Source organism: Neofelis nebulosa, chromosome 3, assembly GCF_028018385.1.
Source record: "Neofelis nebulosa isolate mNeoNeb1 chromosome 3, mNeoNeb1.pri, whole genome shotgun sequence".
NCBI classification, from domain to species: Eukaryota; Metazoa; Chordata; class Mammalia; order Carnivora; family Felidae; genus Neofelis; species Neofelis nebulosa.
The window spans coordinates 60,845,453-60,863,733 of record NC_080784.1 but is presented as its reverse complement, the minus strand read 5'-3'; the positions used below and the strand labels follow the sequence as shown (position 1 = coordinate 60,863,733).

The following is an 18,281-nucleotide window of genomic DNA, read 5'->3' as shown; positions in this document are numbered from 1 at the left end:
TTCTTTTTCTGAAATTGTTTACACCTCAGATCTAAGAAAACAATTTCCCATTGGATAGTAATACTCAGAGTGTTATTAACAAATAGTTCTAACTTTTTCAGTCTAAGTCATAAAGTTGTCTCTTATGGCTTCCTTCCTTCAAGGTAATAATAAAGTTGTCTTTTTATAGCTTTCTTCAGAGAATACAAACCGGAGTTTATAATTTGGAAGATGTATATTCCTAGCTGATACATAACAATTTAAAGCTGCCAAATTTAGATAAAGATGTGTCCCCCACTTTTTCCCCCTTTAAATCCTATGGTATGTCTCATTTAAGCCAAGACTTAACAAATCTTCATAGCAGACATTTCAGATTGCAGGAAGGGAATCTGAGTGGATCAAATTCCTCGAAAGACTTGTTCTCCTCAGAGTCACTAGGTGGCGGTGGTTGGTAAAGGCTGCGAGTGCTTGGTGACATAATTAGTAGTGAAGCCATCCCAGATGCTAGCAATGACTTAGGAGTGTCATGCAGCCTGTCAGACAGGCATTCCGTGGACCAGATGGCTAGTGGACTGTGTGGGCCTGTCAGACTTGAATTAATTGAGGAAATAAATGAGTGGAATGAAGCATAGGAACCTTTCTTGGTAAAAGAATAATTTGGAGAGAGGACTAGCATCCTAACCACCTGAAGTGAAAAATGGTACCATAAAATAAAAGGTCTGTTTAAGCGATAGTTCTAAAAGCTTCTGGATTCTTTATAGTGCCACTTTTGTATATCACTGATACATCACGCATCTCATGTTTCCTTAGCTAAAGAGGCACACAAACCCCCTGTGTTTCTCGAGAAGCTGCAAAACACAGGAGTTGCAGATGGGTACCCTGTGCGACTGGAATGCCGTGTTTCGGGCATGCCACCACCTCAGATATTTTGGAAGAAAGAAAATGAATCACTCACTCATAGCACTGACCGAGTAAGGTGAGAAGACACGATGACTTAACTTAATCCACACCTGCTCAATAGGCCCTAAGGATATATAAAGATGCACTTTATATAGCACATAAATCTGTGTAAGAGTCATGCCATTAATGATATCAAAGACAAAAATCACTCTTCACCCTAATGTATGATTAAGCTTTTGGAAGGAAGCTCTAATGGCATGTGATGAGGCACATTCTAACTTAATTTCATCGTGATTTTTGAGTGTTATGTCTAAAAGAAAAGATGAATTCATTCGCTTCAGTGGCGATACAGAAACTATTCAGTGGGCTTTGTAAAGGCGGATCCTCGACTAGAAATTAAGTGCGCACATTTATTCAACCTCTTGATGTCTGCTCTTCTCTCCCATTAACTTTAATGGGGCTAGCAGCCTTTCCAGAATAAGTGTGACCCTATTATCCGCTACTTGCACAATTCTGTTTCTAATGATCTAATTAAAAATGATGCTTCGTGTCCAAAGCCACTCTTTAAAAATTTAGAACGCTAATGACTTTATCCATTTCTCCAGCATGCACCAGGATAATCATGGCTACATCTGCCTGCTCATTCAGGGAGCCACAAAAGAAGATGCTGGGTGGTATACAGTGTCAGCCAAGAATGAAGCAGGGATTGTGTCCTGTACTGCCAGGCTGGACGTTTACAGTGAGTGCCGCTTCATCTCATCTCATTGCATTTATTCGTTAAATCATGAAAAATTAGACATCGGGACAGCAAATCACATTACTTTTATATAAGCTTATAAACAACTCTAGCATTTTATTTGCCAAAATTTTCATACTGCTCTTTCTCTTTCTATTTATAGTTTCTCAACATTAATAGTGAACTACATACACCAGGAGAACAAATACCCAAGTATCATTCAGGAACTTTGCATTAGTAGCCAAATATGCATGTTTATTTCTCTGACTTTGGCTAGTCAGTTGTTGGCTTCCTTACTCAAGCATCCTTAGGAATTAACAGTAGGCAAAGACATAACCATGTTGTTCCCATTTTCTTGTTCCTGTGTTCTGCAAATGACTGCCTCTTAACATTTCTTCCTGTATTATAATCCTATCACAGTGTCTTCATGCACTCTCAATGTGTGTACCATTGATCCTGGAATGCATACTTCTTGTGGCTTAGCGCTTTCCTCCTTAATACACATTAAGCAGCTTAGCAATAGGTTTGTGTTTGTGTATGAATATTTGTGTACATGCATCCTGAATTTAAAGAAAATTATTTCTATTGAATTCACGGACTAGTACAATAGCATTATGCGATCTGTTGACATAAAGAAAACTACTAGAAAAAATTAAGAACTGATTTTCAAACTTTACCTCTTCTTGAATAGGAAGTAACTTTGTGAGGTTCTTCAAGGTTGAGTGACCTCAACCTTCCCTACTGCCCAGTTTTTTTCAATTGATTAGTGTTAAAAACATCCATCCAGAATACACCTACTATAATTATTATAGCATTTATACATTTTGAGCTTTGAAGATTTTTTTAAGAGGGGAAGAGTTGAGAATTAGGAATCTGAGTGACTATTTCGAAAGATTTCCTGTGCTGCAGTATTTAAAACAAACTACACCAAACTACTGCGTAGCTATTATAGTCCCACTACCCTGCAGTAAATCCGCAGCATATGAGGAAAATGCAAAACTGTGCTTAAATTTTAGGATTTCTACCATGACAAAGAACGTGTGTCTGGTACATATATAAAGACATACTGTATTTACTTGAAACATTTAAGTGCTTTCCAATTACATCTTGTTTATTTTAAAAATCTTATTTTTACTTTTTCCTTTTTTATTGTAGCCCAGTGGCATCAGCAGCCACAGAGCACCAAGCCAAAAAAAGTACGGCCCTCAGCCAGTCGCTATGCAGCGCTTTCGGACCAGGGACTGGACATTAAAGCAGCCTTCCAACCTGAAGCCAGCCCGTCTCACCTGACACTGAACACTGGCTTGGTGGAAAGTGAGGACCTGTAATCCAACATTCTTGTTAAAGCTGAGACACTGAAACAGCCATTGCCTTGACCAACATACTCCTTTGTCACATTACGTAAAGGGCAAAAACATACCTTTGACTGTAAGAAATAAACACCAAAATAATATTTTTCTTGATATACCAAATTTAGAGTTTAAGTAGGTGATGCTAATAGAAATGTACACATTGCACAGAAAATTCACATTCATCATCCAATTTAAAACTTTTGGAATTTCTGTGATGAAAGCGATCTGAAATGCCAAAATGCTAATGGAAATCCACTGTTCAAAGGTAACCAGAATTTGTATTTTCAGACGTGCCTTTAAACACTAGCTATAGGTGCTACATAGCATGACAGTGTGGAATGCTTAACACGAGGCAGTTGTACAAGTTAATACTAAAATGACTCCAAATGGGCAGCGTATTCAGACAGCTACAGTGAACCAAGTGCAATATGTGGGGATGAAAAGGAAGAGGAAATGACAAATCCAAGTAAATGCCTTGTCTTTGCAAATTGTTTTATATTAAATCATAAGGAAGGAATTACTTGCCTTAAATCTTATTAATATCAAGAGTTTTCTAACAAGGTTGATACCTTAGTTTTTAACTTTCTTTTTCTTTATGTGTAGTATTTTCTTTTCATGCTACCTTGGTAGGAAGCTTACTTACAGACCATATTAAAAGGCTAATTTAAATATAAATAATATAAAGTATTCTGAATAAAGCAGAACTATATTACAGTCCATTCCACGAAAGACATCCCACTCACCCAAATGGCCAAGGCATATAGTATTCAGAGGAAAGACGGGCCTGGAAGGAGTAGGAAGAATGAAGGAAAATGCTACCGGCACACTTACGTTGTATTCATGGAGATAAAAGTAGATGGGCGGGAGACATGATAGAGGCCAGGCTTTTTTTTGGTTTTCCTCAAAATTCAAGTATAGGTGGAAAAACACTGCCACTCAAAAGTCAGGGGATCTAGGGGCAGCTGGGAGATTGGAGCACATGCGCTATGGAAGTTTCAGTGTGTCTGAAGTCTGTGTAGTAGCTGAAGAGGTTAGATGTGTTGAGCAAGTGGAAAATGGGCCGAGACTGCAAGATTGGCATCAAAGAGAAACTGCCTGTGGGAGCTAGTCTACTCGAGGGAAATGGATTCTTGGGAGAGACAAAAACAGGTTTGTGCCATAATCTATTTTTTTTCCCAATGACACCAATACGGTGAGTGAAAAACATTGGTTCACTTCCACGCTGCCATGAAACCTTGCCTTAAGAAGGTGCTGGGTTCTGGGTAGTTTGTAAAGGCATCTCTGCAAAGACAGACTGCTTTTTGAATGCATATTGATCCTTGCAACAGCTAGATTGAGAGGATTCTGACCAGACTTGATGGCTTTAAGTCGGAACCAATAAACTTTAGAAAGGAGAAAAAACAATTTGGCCGGATATTATGGTATTATAAGACATGAGGTTTTAATGGTACTTTGCTATGAAAAGAAAACACTGTATTCCTTATGCAAAACACATATATCTTTCATTATTTATAATAAAAACGTTGAACTGTCTTAGCTCAGTTAATTCAATACGCAGTATTTTTTAAAATAATTTTATATCCGTGTACCACCCCATATATTTCATATTACTGCTTCACATGTACAGCTTTCTACTTCTTTGTAAGAACACCAACCAACCAAGTTTTAAATGATTCATAGGCTTAATCACTGGGTGGCAGATGTTCTTTGCAGAGTGGTGCAAGTTTCTTTGACCACACTTAATATGCATTGCTAATATGGAATTTAAGATACCATACAAAGTCTTTCATGGACCTATCTATATTGTAGAATTATGACTTATGTCATATCTTACTTGCCAAATTTTTCTGAATGTGACTGTTTGCTAATTTGCTGGGTTTGGGGTTAAGTAGCATTATTTGCCACCTTTTATGTTGTATTTATAAAAAAAAGTACTATCATACTACTTTGGATTGTTGTGCTGGTGTAATGTGGATTTAACATCAATAAATATTTAACAAATAATAGTTGCAATTTTGTGAAGCAAAATATTCCGTTGGTGTAGTTTTATATTGGGGCTGTAATTAGTACAAACTTAGAAGCTTAAAATAACGTTTATTGGCTCATAGTTCTATAGGTCAGAAGAGCTGGGTTCTGTGCTCAGAGGTCTAGAAGGCTAACTTATATCAACAGATCCACGGGACTGCATTCTCATCTAGAGCTCTCCCAAGCTCGTTTCTTTGCAGTTGCAGGACAGAGGTCTCAACGTAATCTGTCAGCTAGGAGCCAGTCCCCACTCCTACAGGTCACCGGCATTCCTTGCCATGTGGTCTCCTCCATTTTCAAAACCAGCAAACAGACTCTCCCTCAGGACAGATCCATCCCACGCCTTGATCTTGTAAGGAGCCCAGCCCCTTCTAAGGGGTCACCTGATTAAATCAAAACCAAGTGAATACCTCTCTTTCCTGAAAATCACCTGTTTTTTTTATCTAATTACATATGCAAAATCTTTTCAAAGCAACACCTCAATCTGTGTTTGATTGGATAACTGAGAGAAGGTGTGTATACACCAGGAGGTGGGGACATTGAGAGCCATCTTAGAATTCTGCCTACCACACCAGTTTATATAAAAATTTCCTCTAAAATCGAAAAACTAGCCGAATCACTGCTACACATTAGGCAAACAAGAGACAACCCACAGCAAAACAAATAGAAGAGGATGAAACAATCTTGCCATAAACCCCACCCCTGGTGTGGCAACCTACAATCAGGAGGGAGCTCAAAATCGTGCTTCAAGGATCAAAGGATCTGAACCCACAGGAGCACCCTTTTAAGACCAGCACCTGAGAGACAAGCCCCCAAAACACCTAGTTTCACAAGCCAACAGGACTTAACATCCACAAGACCCATAAGGCTATAGCAATCCGCCAAACACTTGTTAAAAGGCTCCCATGGGGTTGCCCACACTAGAGACCAGTGCAGAGGCCGCCCGCTGAAAAGTGCCCAGTCTTTCTGTGAAAGAAGCCTATTTGCTCATCTTAAAACTTCATCAACATGAGGGGTGGACACCTGATTTAACAAACATCTAGGGGCCCACTGAAATAATCTCCAAAGACTGAGGCTGGTAAGTGCCATCTGTCTGCTCACCCCCTGCCTCACTCTAGGTCACCAGTATTCCCAGGAAGAGTTTATGCAAATGCCTGGCACCCTGATTTTTGCTGCTGCCACCCAGGAAACACCCCTTGATTGCCTGGCTGTGGTGGCTAGTGGAAGCAGATCCCATGGGACAGTAACAGAGAAACCGTTCTCAACCACCTACTGCCTGAGGGCTGAGCAGAGACACACACACCTAAGAGCCAACTATAATCCTCTCCAGAGACGACCTCCAAGGCAAGGCCAATCACTTCCCACTCTCCCGCTGCTTCACTCTAGATTGCTGGTATCGCCCCCAAAGGAGCTTGGGCACATGTCTGATGCCCCGGTTTTTGCAGCTGCTGCCCAGAGGACACCCCTCAACAGCCTGGCTCTGGAGGCCAATAGGATTTACATTCAGGAGCCCTATAAGGCTGTAATGAAGGAAATTCGTAACCAGCTATCCCTCCCACAAGACACAGCATAGAGACAGCAGACTGAAAAGCACTGCCAGTCTCTCTGTGAAAGAGGACAATTAGCTTGTCATCATAGCTGTGCCCTGAGGGGAGGCTTGTAATTAAATACACATCTAGGCCAGCAGGCACTATCTTCACACTCCCCCTCCACCGGGCCCCAGTTCACCGGTATTTCCAAGAAAGGAGCTCATATACACATCTGGTACCCCCGCTTTTCTGGCTCCTTTCCAGAGGGCACATCGCTCGACAGCCTAGCCCAGCCCTGGTGACCAGCAGGGCTTCAACAGAATGGTAGCACACAAAGAAATAGCTCTTAACTGGCTATAGCCCCAGGATTCAGTGCAGAGGCAGCACATATGCCCTTCTCCCAGTCTTCTGCTGAAAGAGGTATATTTGCATACTTCAAATGTTGCTGAGAATCTGGCTTCCAAACAGCCTGAATCTAGGTGCTGACTGAGGTTCTTCTACAGTTGGCACAATGACAAGCCTTGGCACCAGCCCCAACTACTAGGAGCCACTAAGGATGAAGTAGGCTGCTTAGACAATCTCAAAGGCTCGAGCTAGGGCAGGTTGGACAATAAAATTCATCTCCTACACCAGGCCACTCCTTCAAGACTGGGATAGGTGGCCACTTTATCCAAAGCATAAAAACCAATACAGAGTGTCAAGGAAAATGAGCACAGACAACATTCCAAAGAAAGAACCAGATAAAACAAGAAAAAGGCCTTAGCATAATGGAAATAAGTGACTTACCTATTAAGAGTTCAAAATAACATTCATAATTATGCTCACCAAGCATAGAGGAAGAATGAATGAACAAAGTGTGAACTTCAAAAAGAGGCAGAGAATATAAGTCAGTACCAAACAGAAGTCACAAGGCTGAAGAATACAATAAATGAACTGAAAAATACAAGAGGGGTTCAACAGCAGACTAGATGAAAAAAATTAGAAAAGATCATGGCAAAAAAAGACCAGATGAAGAAAAAAGGATCAGTGAACTTGAGGATAGGGCACAGGAACTCATTCAATCACAGCAGCAAAAAGAAAAAATGAGAGAGTTAAGATAGCTTAAGGGACTCATGAGACAACATCATACTGATCAACATTTGCAGCATAGGGTCCCAGAGGAAAAAAGAGAGAAAAAGAGGGAAAAAATTTATTTCAAGAACTAAGGGCTAAAAGCTTCCCTAACCAGGGGAGGGAAACCGACATCCAGACCCAAGAAGCCCATAGAATTCCAAAAAAGATGAACTCAAAGAGACCCACACCAAAACACATTATAACTAATGTGTCAAAAGTTAAAGGTATAGAGAAAATCTTAAAATCAGCAAGAGAAAAAAACAAAACAAAACAAACTTGTTACATACCAGTGAAACCGCGTAAGACTATCAGATTTTCAGCAAAAACTTTGCAGGCCAGAAGGAAATGGCATAATATATTCAAAATGATGAAAGAAACATCATCTTGTTGTTTCTTGTTTTGAAAGAACAACAACAACAACATCTAACCAAGACTACACTACCCAGCAAAGTCACAGTTCAGACCTAAAGGAGAGAGAAGTTTTCCAGACAAAAGTTAAAGTTCATCACCACTAAACCAAACTTACAAAAAAGGTTAAAAGGTTAAAGGGACTTACTTAAGGTGAAAAGAAAGGGCACTAATTAGTTGCAGAAAAACATATGAAAGTATAAATCACACTGGCAGAGGCAAATTTAATACAGCAAAGGTAGTGGATTAATCACCTATAAAGCTAGAATAAAGGTTAAAAAGCAAAAGGAATAACTATAATAACAATAATTGTTTAAGGAACACACAAGATAAAAAGCCATAAATTGTGACATCAAAAACATGAAATGGGTGGAAGAGAGTAAAAAAATAAGCTGTAGAATGTATGCAAACTTAAGTCATTATCAACTAAAAATACACTTAACAACAGAAGTTGTTTTATATAAGCCTCATGGTACCCACAAAGCTTAAACCAATAATCGACACACAAAAGATAAAGAAAGCTAAACATACCACTACAGAAAACCATCAAATCACAAAAGAAAAGAGCAAGGAAAGAAAGGGAAAAAGAATTAACAAACAACCACAACAAATTAACAAAATGACAATAAGTACATACCTATCAATAAATACTTTAAATGAAAAGAGACTAAATTATCCAATAAAAAGACAAGAGTCACTGAAAAGATGAAAACCAAGACCCATCTGTATGCTTCCTACAAAAAATTCACTTCAGATGTAAGAACATACACAGACTGAAAGTGAAGGGATAGAAAGAGACATTCCATGAAAATGGAAACCAAAGGAAAGGTGGGGTAAAGTCTGTTGTTTCTGATAAAAGTCAAGATGGTAACAAAACACAAAGAAGGTCATTATAAGTAATAAAGGGGTCATTCCAAGAAGGGGATATAATATTTGCAAGTATTTATGCACTCACCTATTTAGGAGCACTAAAGATATAAAGCAAATATTAATAGATCTAAAGGGAGAAATACATAGCAATACAGTAACAATAAAGGACTAATACCTCACTTTCATCAGCAGATAGATCATCCAGGCAGAAAATTGGTGAGGAGGGGCGCCTGGGTGGCGCAGTCGGTTAAGCGTCCGACTTCAGCCAGGTCACGATCTCGCGGTCCGTGAGTTCGAGCCCCGCGTCGGGCTCTGGGCTGATGGCTCGGAGCCTGGAGCCTGTTTCCGATTCTGTGTCTCCCTCTCTCTCTGCCCCTCCCCCGTTCATGCTCTGTCTCTCTCTGTCCCAAAAATAAATTAAAAAATGTTGAAAAAAAAAATTAAAAAAAAGAAAATTGGTGAGGAAACAGTGGCCTTAAACAACACATTAGACCAGATGGACTTAACAGATACATATATACAGAACATTCCATCCAAAAGTAACCGAACACACATTCTCCTCAAGCACACATGGAACATTATCCAGAATAGATCATAGGTTAGGCCACAAAACAAGTCTTAACAAATTTAAGAAGATTAAAATCATTATCAAGCATCTTTTCTGACCACAATGGTAAGAAACTAGAAATCAATTACAAAAAGTAAACTGGAAAATTCACAAGTATGTGAAGATTAAACATGTTACTGAACAACCAATGGGTCAAAGAGGAAATCAAAAGATAGATCAAAAAATACCTTGACAAATGAAAATGTAAATATATCACAACTTATGGAATGCAGCAAAAGCAGTTCTAAGAGGGAAATTTCATAGTAATAGATGACTACATTAAGACACCAAAAACATCTCAAACAACCTAATTTACATTATCAAGGAACTAGAAAAAGAACAAAATATAGCCCACAGTGAGTAGAAGGAGAGAAATAACAAATATCAGAGCAAAAATAAATACAGACAAAAAAGGCAATAGAAAATATACAAAAGGCAATGTAAAGAGCTGGGTTTTTGAATAAATAATCAAAATAGACAAAACTTTAGCTAGACTTACCAAGAAAGCGAGAGGACTCAAATAAAATGAGAAATGAAAGAGAAGACATAGTGCTAATACCACAGAAGTAACAAAGGATCATAAGAGACTACTATGAACAATTACACACCAACAAACTGGACAGCCTAGAAGAAAATTATGTATATTCTTAGAAACATAAAACCTAACCAGAATGAAACATGAAGGAATAGAAAATCTCAACAGAACAAATACTAATAAGGAGATTGAATCAGTAATCTAAAACCTCCCAACGAACAAAAGTGCAGAACCAGATGGCTAGTCGTGAATATTAACCACACATTAAAAGAAATATTAATACCAATCCTCCTTAAACTCTTCCAAAAAATAGAAGAGGAGGAGGGGACTCTAATGTCATTTTATAAGGGCAGCCTGGCCCAGTATCAAAACCAGATAAGGACATCACAAGAAAAGAAAATTATAGGCCTGTATTCCTAATGAACATAGATGCAAAAATCCTTAACAAAATATTAGCAAACCAATTCATCAATACATAAAAAGGGTTGCACAACATGATCAAGTGGGATTTATTCCAGGTATGTAAAGATGGTTTAACATCCACAAATCCATGTGATGTACCACATTAACAAAATGAAAAATAAAACCCATGACTATCTCAATAGATGCAGAAAAAGCATATGACAGAATTCATTATTGATTTATGACTTTTTCAACTCTCAAAAAAGTAGGTACAGAGGGAATGCACCTCAATATGATAAACACTATGTATGACATGCCCATAGCTTACATCATACTCAATGAGGAAAACCTGAAAGCTTTACCTCTAAGATTAGAGGTACCTCTAAGATTAGTGGGCACAGATGCCCACTCTCACCACTTTTATTCAACAAATTACTGGAAGACCTAGCCGGAGAAATTAGACAAGGAAAAAAAAAAGGCATCCAAGTTGGAAAAGAAGAAAAACTAACATTATATGCAAATGACATACTGCTATATGTACAAACCCCAAAGACTCCACCATAAAACTATTAGAATAAATGAATTCAGTAAGTTTCAAGATACAAAATCAGTTGTGTCTCTATACACTATATATTAGAAAGAGAAATAAAGAAAACAGTCTTCGGGTGCCTGGGTAGCTCAGTAGGTCAAATGTCCGGCTTCTGATTTTGGTCATGATCACACCAGTTCATGACTCCAACCCTACATGGGGCTCTGTGCTGACAGTGAAGAGTCTGCTTGGGGATTCTCTCCCTCTCCCTGTCTCTCTGCCCCTCTCTTGCTCATGTACACATGCATTCTCTCTCTCTCTCTCTCTCTCTCTCTCTCTCTCTCTCTCTCTCTTAAATAAAATAAACTAAAAAAAAAAAGAAAAAAGAAAAGAAAAGAGTCCCATTTATGATTGGACCAAAAAGAATAAAATATCTAGGAATAAATTTAACCAAGGTAAAAGAACTATACACTGAGAACTATAAGACAATGATGAAGAAACTTTCATGAAAAAGACACATATAAATGGAAATATATTCTATGCTCAGAGATTTTAAGAGTTAATAGTTAAAATGTCCATAATACACAAAGAAATCCATAAAATCAACATAATTTGCATCAAAATTCCAACAGCATTTTTCACAGAAATAGAACAAATAATCCCAAAATTGGTCTGGAATCACAAAAGACCATGAATAGCCAAAGCAATCTTGAAAAAGAAGAACACAGCAGGAAGTGAAATTAGAGAAAGACAAAAATCATATGACTTCACTCATATGAGGACTTTAAGAGACAAAACAGATGAACATAAGGGAAGGGAAACAAAAATAATATAAAAACAGGGAGGGGGACAAAACAGAAGAGACTCATAAATATGGAGAACAAACTGAGGGTTACTGGAGGGGTTGTGGGAGGGGGTATGGGTTAAATGGGTAAGGGGCACTAAGAAATCTACTCCTGAAATCATTGTTGCACTATATGCTAACTAATTTGGATGTAAATTTAAAAAAATTAAAAATAAAATTAAAAATAAATAAATAAATAAATAAATAAATTTAAAAAGTGGGGAAAAAAAGAAGAACAAAGCAGGAAGCATCATGTGCCCTTGTTTCAAATTATATTACAAAGCTACGGTAGTCAAAACAGCATAGTATTAGCATAAAAACAGTCACAGAGATCAATGAGACAGAATTCAGACCCCAGAAATAAATCCACACATATGTGGTCAATTAATTTATGACAAAGGTGATAAGAACATACACTAGGGAAAGAACAGTCTCTTCAATAAGCAGTGCTGGGAAAACTGGCCAGCCACATACAAAAGAATGAAATTGGACCACTATCTTATACCATACATTTAAAAAAATAACCCAACATGGAATAAGACTTGAACATAAGACCTAAAACCATAAAATTCCTAGAAGAAAAACATTATGTGGAAAGCTTGACATCAGTCTTAATGATGATATTTTGGATTTTATACCAAAAACAAAGGCAACAAATACAAAAATAAATAAGTGGGACTACATCAAATTAAAAAGTTTTTGCACAGCAAAGGAAACGATCAACAAACAAAAAGCCAATCCACTGAATGGCATTAAGTATTTGTAAATTTTATTCTCTGATAATGGTTAATATCTAAAACTTATAAAGAACTCATATAAATCAATAGCAAAAAAAAAAAAGTCTTATTAAAAAATGGGCATATAGGGCACCCGACAGGCTCAGTCAGTACAGCATGTGACTCTTGGTCTCAGGGCTGTGAGTTTAAGCCCCATGTTGAGTGTAAAGATTACTTAAAAATAAAATCTTAAAAAAAAAACAAACAAGGTAGAGAATCTGAATAGACGTTTTAGCCAAAAAAACCCCACACAGATGACCAAGAAACACATGAAAAGAAGCTCAATATCATTAATCATTAAGGAAATGCAAATCAAAGCCACAATGAGATACCACTTCATACCGGTCAGAATGGCTATTACTAGAAATAGCAAGTGTTGATGAGGCTATGGAGAAAAGGTAACACTTGTGCACTGCTGGTGGGAATGCAAATTGATGCAGATGGTATGGAAAATAGTATGAAGGTTCCTAAAAAAAAAATAGAAATAGAACTACCATATCATCCAGCAATTCCACTTCTGGGTATTTATCCAAAGGAAATGAAAACACGAACTAGAAAAGATACATGCACCCTACATTTCTTGCAACATTATTTGTAATAGTCAAGACATGGAAGCAACCTAAGTGTGCACTAATAGATGAATGGATAAAGAAAACATGGTATATATCACAATGGAATATTATTCAGCCATAAAAAAGAAGGAAATCCTGCCATTTGTAAGAACATGGATGAATATTGAGGGCATTATGCTAAGTGAAATAAGCAGCACAGAAAGGCAAATACTGTATGATCTTCTATGTGGAATCTAAAAAAACAAAAACAAAACAAAAAATCAAACTCACAGATACAGAGAAGAGATTGGTAGTTGCCAGTAGCAGGGGCTAGGGAGTAAGCAAAATGGTGAAAGTGGTCAAAAGGTATACACTTCCAGTTATAAAATAAGTAAGTCCTGGGATGTAATATACAGCATGGTGATGCATATTTGAAAGATGATTAAGAAGTGTTGCCTAGCAGGCTCAGTCGGTAGAGCATACGACTCTTGATCTCAGGGTGTGAGTTCGATCCCCACACTGGGCATGGAGCCTACTTAAAAAAATAAGTAAAATAAATAAAATAAATATTTTTTAAAAAGTTGTTAAAAGAAGTAGATGTTAAAAGTTCTTATCACAAGAAAAAAAAGTTGTAATTATGTGTGGTGATGGAGGTTAACTAGATCTTATTGTGAGCATTTTGCAATATAAAAAGAATCATTATGTTGTATACCTTAAAGCAGTAATAAATGTCAATTATGCCTCAATAACAAGATACAAAAATGAAATTAAATAATTAAATACATCAATATATGAAACATTATAAATCTTGCAATAAAGAAATTTTTTCAATCTAATGTATTCCAAAGAAATTGCCACAGGATATGTTTTTCAAGACGTATCTCATAAAAGCTTTCTTTTTATTCAGTGCTGATAAGATCAACATCCTGGGAAAAATGCTTGAAGAAGTAAGTGATGTCATATAGGACAATTTTCCTTACAAAACTTCTGATTCTCAGGCTAGGAATGATCATCATCTTCTTAGACTTCTTCATTCATCCTAAGTACCATCAACTGACATTTCACTAGGAAAGAGTGTTTCTATCACTGCAAGGGAGTTGCTACATACATGACAAGAACACAATACAAAAGCGTGGTGCTATGTGGGCACGAGGTGGGCTGCTGGTAACACTATTACTTAAGAAGCTACCACACCAGCCTGAGACATTTAACGGCTCAAATTAGGGCTCTGCCCAAAGTGCAAATCACATATCACCACATATCATAAAGGTGACAATTCAAACTAATAAGCTCTTTTGATTATGAAAGCACTTGGAAATAGAGATCTATGGCCTAAAGCCTGGGGACTGTGTTGTCACGTGATATGAAGGCTAAGGGTAGTGCTAGGTGATAGGCAGTACAGCTACTGATTAATCTCTGAGCCAGTTAGCAGGTCATTAGATAATTTCTCCAACTCTCTACCTCAACCAAAAGTAGGATAACAATTATTCGTACAAGGAGGTGTACCTATGACCAAAGATGTTGAGATCTTCGGAAAAAAATTTATGTGGAATAATACTTCAATTACTGAATATGGCAAGGTGGCTTGCTAAGGTAAACATCTAAGTAAAATTATGAAAACAAAATTCCACATAGGTTGTATATAAAAAACAATTGATGGGGAAAGGGGAGTAAAAACACTCAAAGGAGTCACAAATAAATTGACCATAATCTAATTCAGAACAAACTCCCCTCCTTGATTGAAATGGACATAAGTTGTTGACTATTTGGCTGATTTTACATACTTGCCTTTGATGTGTAAAATAAGAAAAAAATGTGTCAGGAGAAAAATGTTCTGTAGATGCAGTAAAACCTTCCCACCCATGAAATTCTTATTATAACCAGATCATACCCAGTATCCTTTCCTAAACCATGACAATTTTAGCTTTAGTATGAACGATGTTAAATCACTCCTGTAAGGGATAATTAGAAAAGGGGGTGTAAAATAAAAGCCTGAGTAAGAACAGAGAATTTGGCAATGCAGCATTGTGAAAAATAAAAGAAACGGAAGTAAAACCTTGGAGCCACAGGAAGGAAGAACCTGGAAAATGGTTGCCACCAGATGTCAGTACTCTGCTCTTACAGACTGTCACACGCCACTATCCTAGATAGAGCTATCGAAAGCCATACATAATCCTGTACATAGAAGGGGGTTTGAGAAAACAAAGCTAGCCCGCTGGTAAACTGGCCAATACAACGCCACACAGAACAAAGTCTTAAAAGGTCACTTTTTTAGGGGTGCCTGGGTGGCTCAGTCGGTTGAGTGTCCAACTTCAGTGCGGGTCATGATCTCACAGTTCGTGGGGTCAAGCCCCGAGTCGGGCTCTGTGTTGACAGCCTTGAGCCTGGAGCCTGCTTTGAATTCTGTGTTTCCCTCTCTCTCTGCTGCTTCCCTGCTCATGCCCTCTCTCTCTCCTTCAAAAATAAACATTAAAATAAATAAACAGTCGCCTTTTTTATCTTATGTATCACAGTATGTTTGGAATCAACAACTTCAAGTCAAAACACCAGAGACAAGGTGAACACGCAAGGGAGGTGCTAAACCACGCCTCTGAGAATACATTATTACAATTTTTATACTCCCTTCTGAAAAACACTCTTGACTTTTTTAGTAAATATAAAATTATTTATAGGACTTTCATGGGTTCACTCTCACTTTTAATCTCTCAACTTTATTTTTCCATAAGATTTTAAGTTCCTCAACCACAAGAGATAGTTTAATTATGAATTTGGACTATATTTTTGTCACAAATTGTTAATTATTCAAAAGAAAAAGGGCACTGAAGAATTTAATAGGAAAAATTTTAGAGATCTTTCTTTTCGCATCTATAAAACAAAGCATTGGACAAGGTGATAGATATTTAATGCCACTGTGCTTCTAAAGTGCAATGGAATTTATGTGTATTCATTTATATTCCCATGTGGTATGGCTCTCAAATGTTTGCTTACTGATTCTCATAAATAGAGTCTGTCAAGCATATAAAACCAGAAAAATCCATTATAAATACCTGTGCTGTTCAGAGCATGCAACACTTCAGATTTCACCCATGTTATGAGATACTTGTTTATTCACGCTGATCTGTATTCTATGTTAAAATTTTATCTAATTAAAGAGTTTGCCTACTTCAGGAGGAACAACTCCATGTTAAATATTTAAATTAACATGCTTTCACTAAATTCCTTCTTTTGGGAAGTTTACCTCTTAGGGCAATGGTTCTCCAAGTGTGATGCACAGATCATCAGAAACTTACTAGAAGTGCAAATTTTTGACACCATACCCACTGAATCAGACCCTGAGGGTGGGACCCACCGATCGGAGGCTGAAAAAGCCGTCCTGATGATTCTGGCACACTAGAGCTTAAGAACCATTGTCTTAGGAGGGATCAGAAATCCTAATTCCCTACCTGCTCAGTTGATTCTAAGAGCTGTTCTTACTTGTTGTGTTCTGAACAGAATCTCTGTTGTGTTCTGTAAAAATCTCTGTAAGAATTTTCCTTCAGGAAGACAGTGGTGTTTGCATGTGGTTCTTCACAGCACCTGGTAACAAAAGACTAATAAGACAGTCTGCTCTTTGCCAATGAGAGTATCTTTAAGAGGCCTCAGGAACTTTGTCTTAATTTGCTGAAGTAGTGGTTGCTGCTCCTGTAGAGGTAGCCTCACTATCTGTTCAGGGTCTTCAGGATGCTAGGTAGCACCAGAATCTTTCCCAATGTGAGAAAGAGGATTATCTGAGGAAAGAGGTAAACTCTAAGAATGTCCATTCACCTCATGAAAATAATGTACTATCGCAAAATGTGAACAAGTTATAGAGAAACATCCTTATAAATGGAACTGTTGGGATTTCCAATTCCAGATGGTACTTTAAACACATATTTTTAGCACCACTATGTCCCCAGACAACAAAAGCAAAATACTTCAAGGGTGCATTTGTTTGTTTGTTTGTTTGTTCAGGTATAAATCCAAAGGGACAAAGCGAAAGGAGAGGAGACCAATGAAAGAACATTTTGATAACTAGAAACAAATGGAATTTGGGCACTAACTTAACAGCAGACTCAAAACTGAATTCTGGCCAGAATGAGAAAACTGAAAAACAACCCAATTTCCATGAGAGACCCCACAAAATTTCTAGAATTAGGGAATTTGGTACTTTTGGAAGTCAAGATGATGGCATAGCTTATAACAGCAAGACTGGTTGAAAATATATTTTAGAAGCAACTGGACTCTCTGATCCTCTCCTACACTTTGCACACAAGACTAGATGGTAAAACACAAATTTTCTGGACTGGTCTGAGAGATAATCAGGCACCCATAGTGATAGAATACCAACAACTGAGGAATCAAGTAAAAGTTTATAGCTTTCTTCCCTCCTTTCAGTTCCAGAATACTGACAGCCAGCATTCCAGACAGTAGATATCTTCCTGGAGAATCTGACCAGCTCAAGAGAAAACCAGCTAAAATACTAGTTCTCAAACTATGGTCCAAGAACCCCTAAGAGTCCCTAGATCCTCTCAGAGAGTAAGCAAGGTAATACTAAAATGTTATTTTCCATTTTCACTCTCATTCTCTCAAAAGTATCAAGTGTTCAAAGACTACACTATGTGTGATATTGCAAAATATTAAAAGCAGAAAAAATGTGGGCCCAGCTGTCTTCTATTAAGCTAGATATTAAAAAGATTTACAAAAATGTAAAATAATGTCACTTCTTTTTTGTTTTAAAAATAACATCATTTTTCATAAAAATATTTATATTAAAATGAAATGTTAATACAATTTTTGATGGATAAATGTTTTTAATATTCAGTTTTAATTCTGGAAATTACTTATAGAAGTAACCCATGGCAAATACTAATAGATGTAACCCACATTAACAAATTCTTTGGGGTCCTTAATCCTTTTTAGCACATAAATGGGTCCCTAGACCAAAACATTTGAGAACCAATGAGCAAAAAAAAACTGACTTGGGATTCTGCCAGTGAAAATGTCCACATCATCCCATGGTGAAGACCATAGCCAACAATCCCCACCTATGTACAAGAAGCTATTTCTTTTAAAATAACTTAAAAAAAAACTTCATATTTCAAAATAA

General features: G+C 37.4%; 2 protein-coding genes across 6 annotated transcripts in view; one reads left to right on the top strand and one right to left on the bottom strand.

Annotated features, from left to right (window-relative positions):
• The window catches only part of PALLD (palladin, cytoskeletal associated protein), a 408,233-nt gene extending 403,262 nt beyond the window's left edge, over positions 1-4,971 (top strand). For 3 of the 4 annotated variants that reach the window (XM_058720931.1, XM_058720930.1, XM_058720933.1), the window contains 3 exons: positions 790-955; positions 1,485-1,618; positions 2,771-4,971. In XM_058720931.1, coding sequence (XP_058576914.1) covers positions 790-955; positions 1,485-1,618; positions 2,771-2,943 — 473 coding nt within the window. In that variant the 3' untranslated portion in view covers positions 2,944-4,971. Of the gene's footprint in view, positions 1-789; positions 956-1,484; positions 1,619-1,778; positions 1,829-2,770 lie in introns of all 4 variants that reach the window. The other variant, XM_058720932.1, reaches the window with a different exon arrangement.
• CBR4 (carbonyl reductase 4) overlaps positions 1-18,281 on the bottom strand; it is a 97,438-nt gene that overhangs the window by 15,982 nt on the left and 63,175 nt on the right. The gene's annotated exons all lie outside the window — the stretch shown is intronic.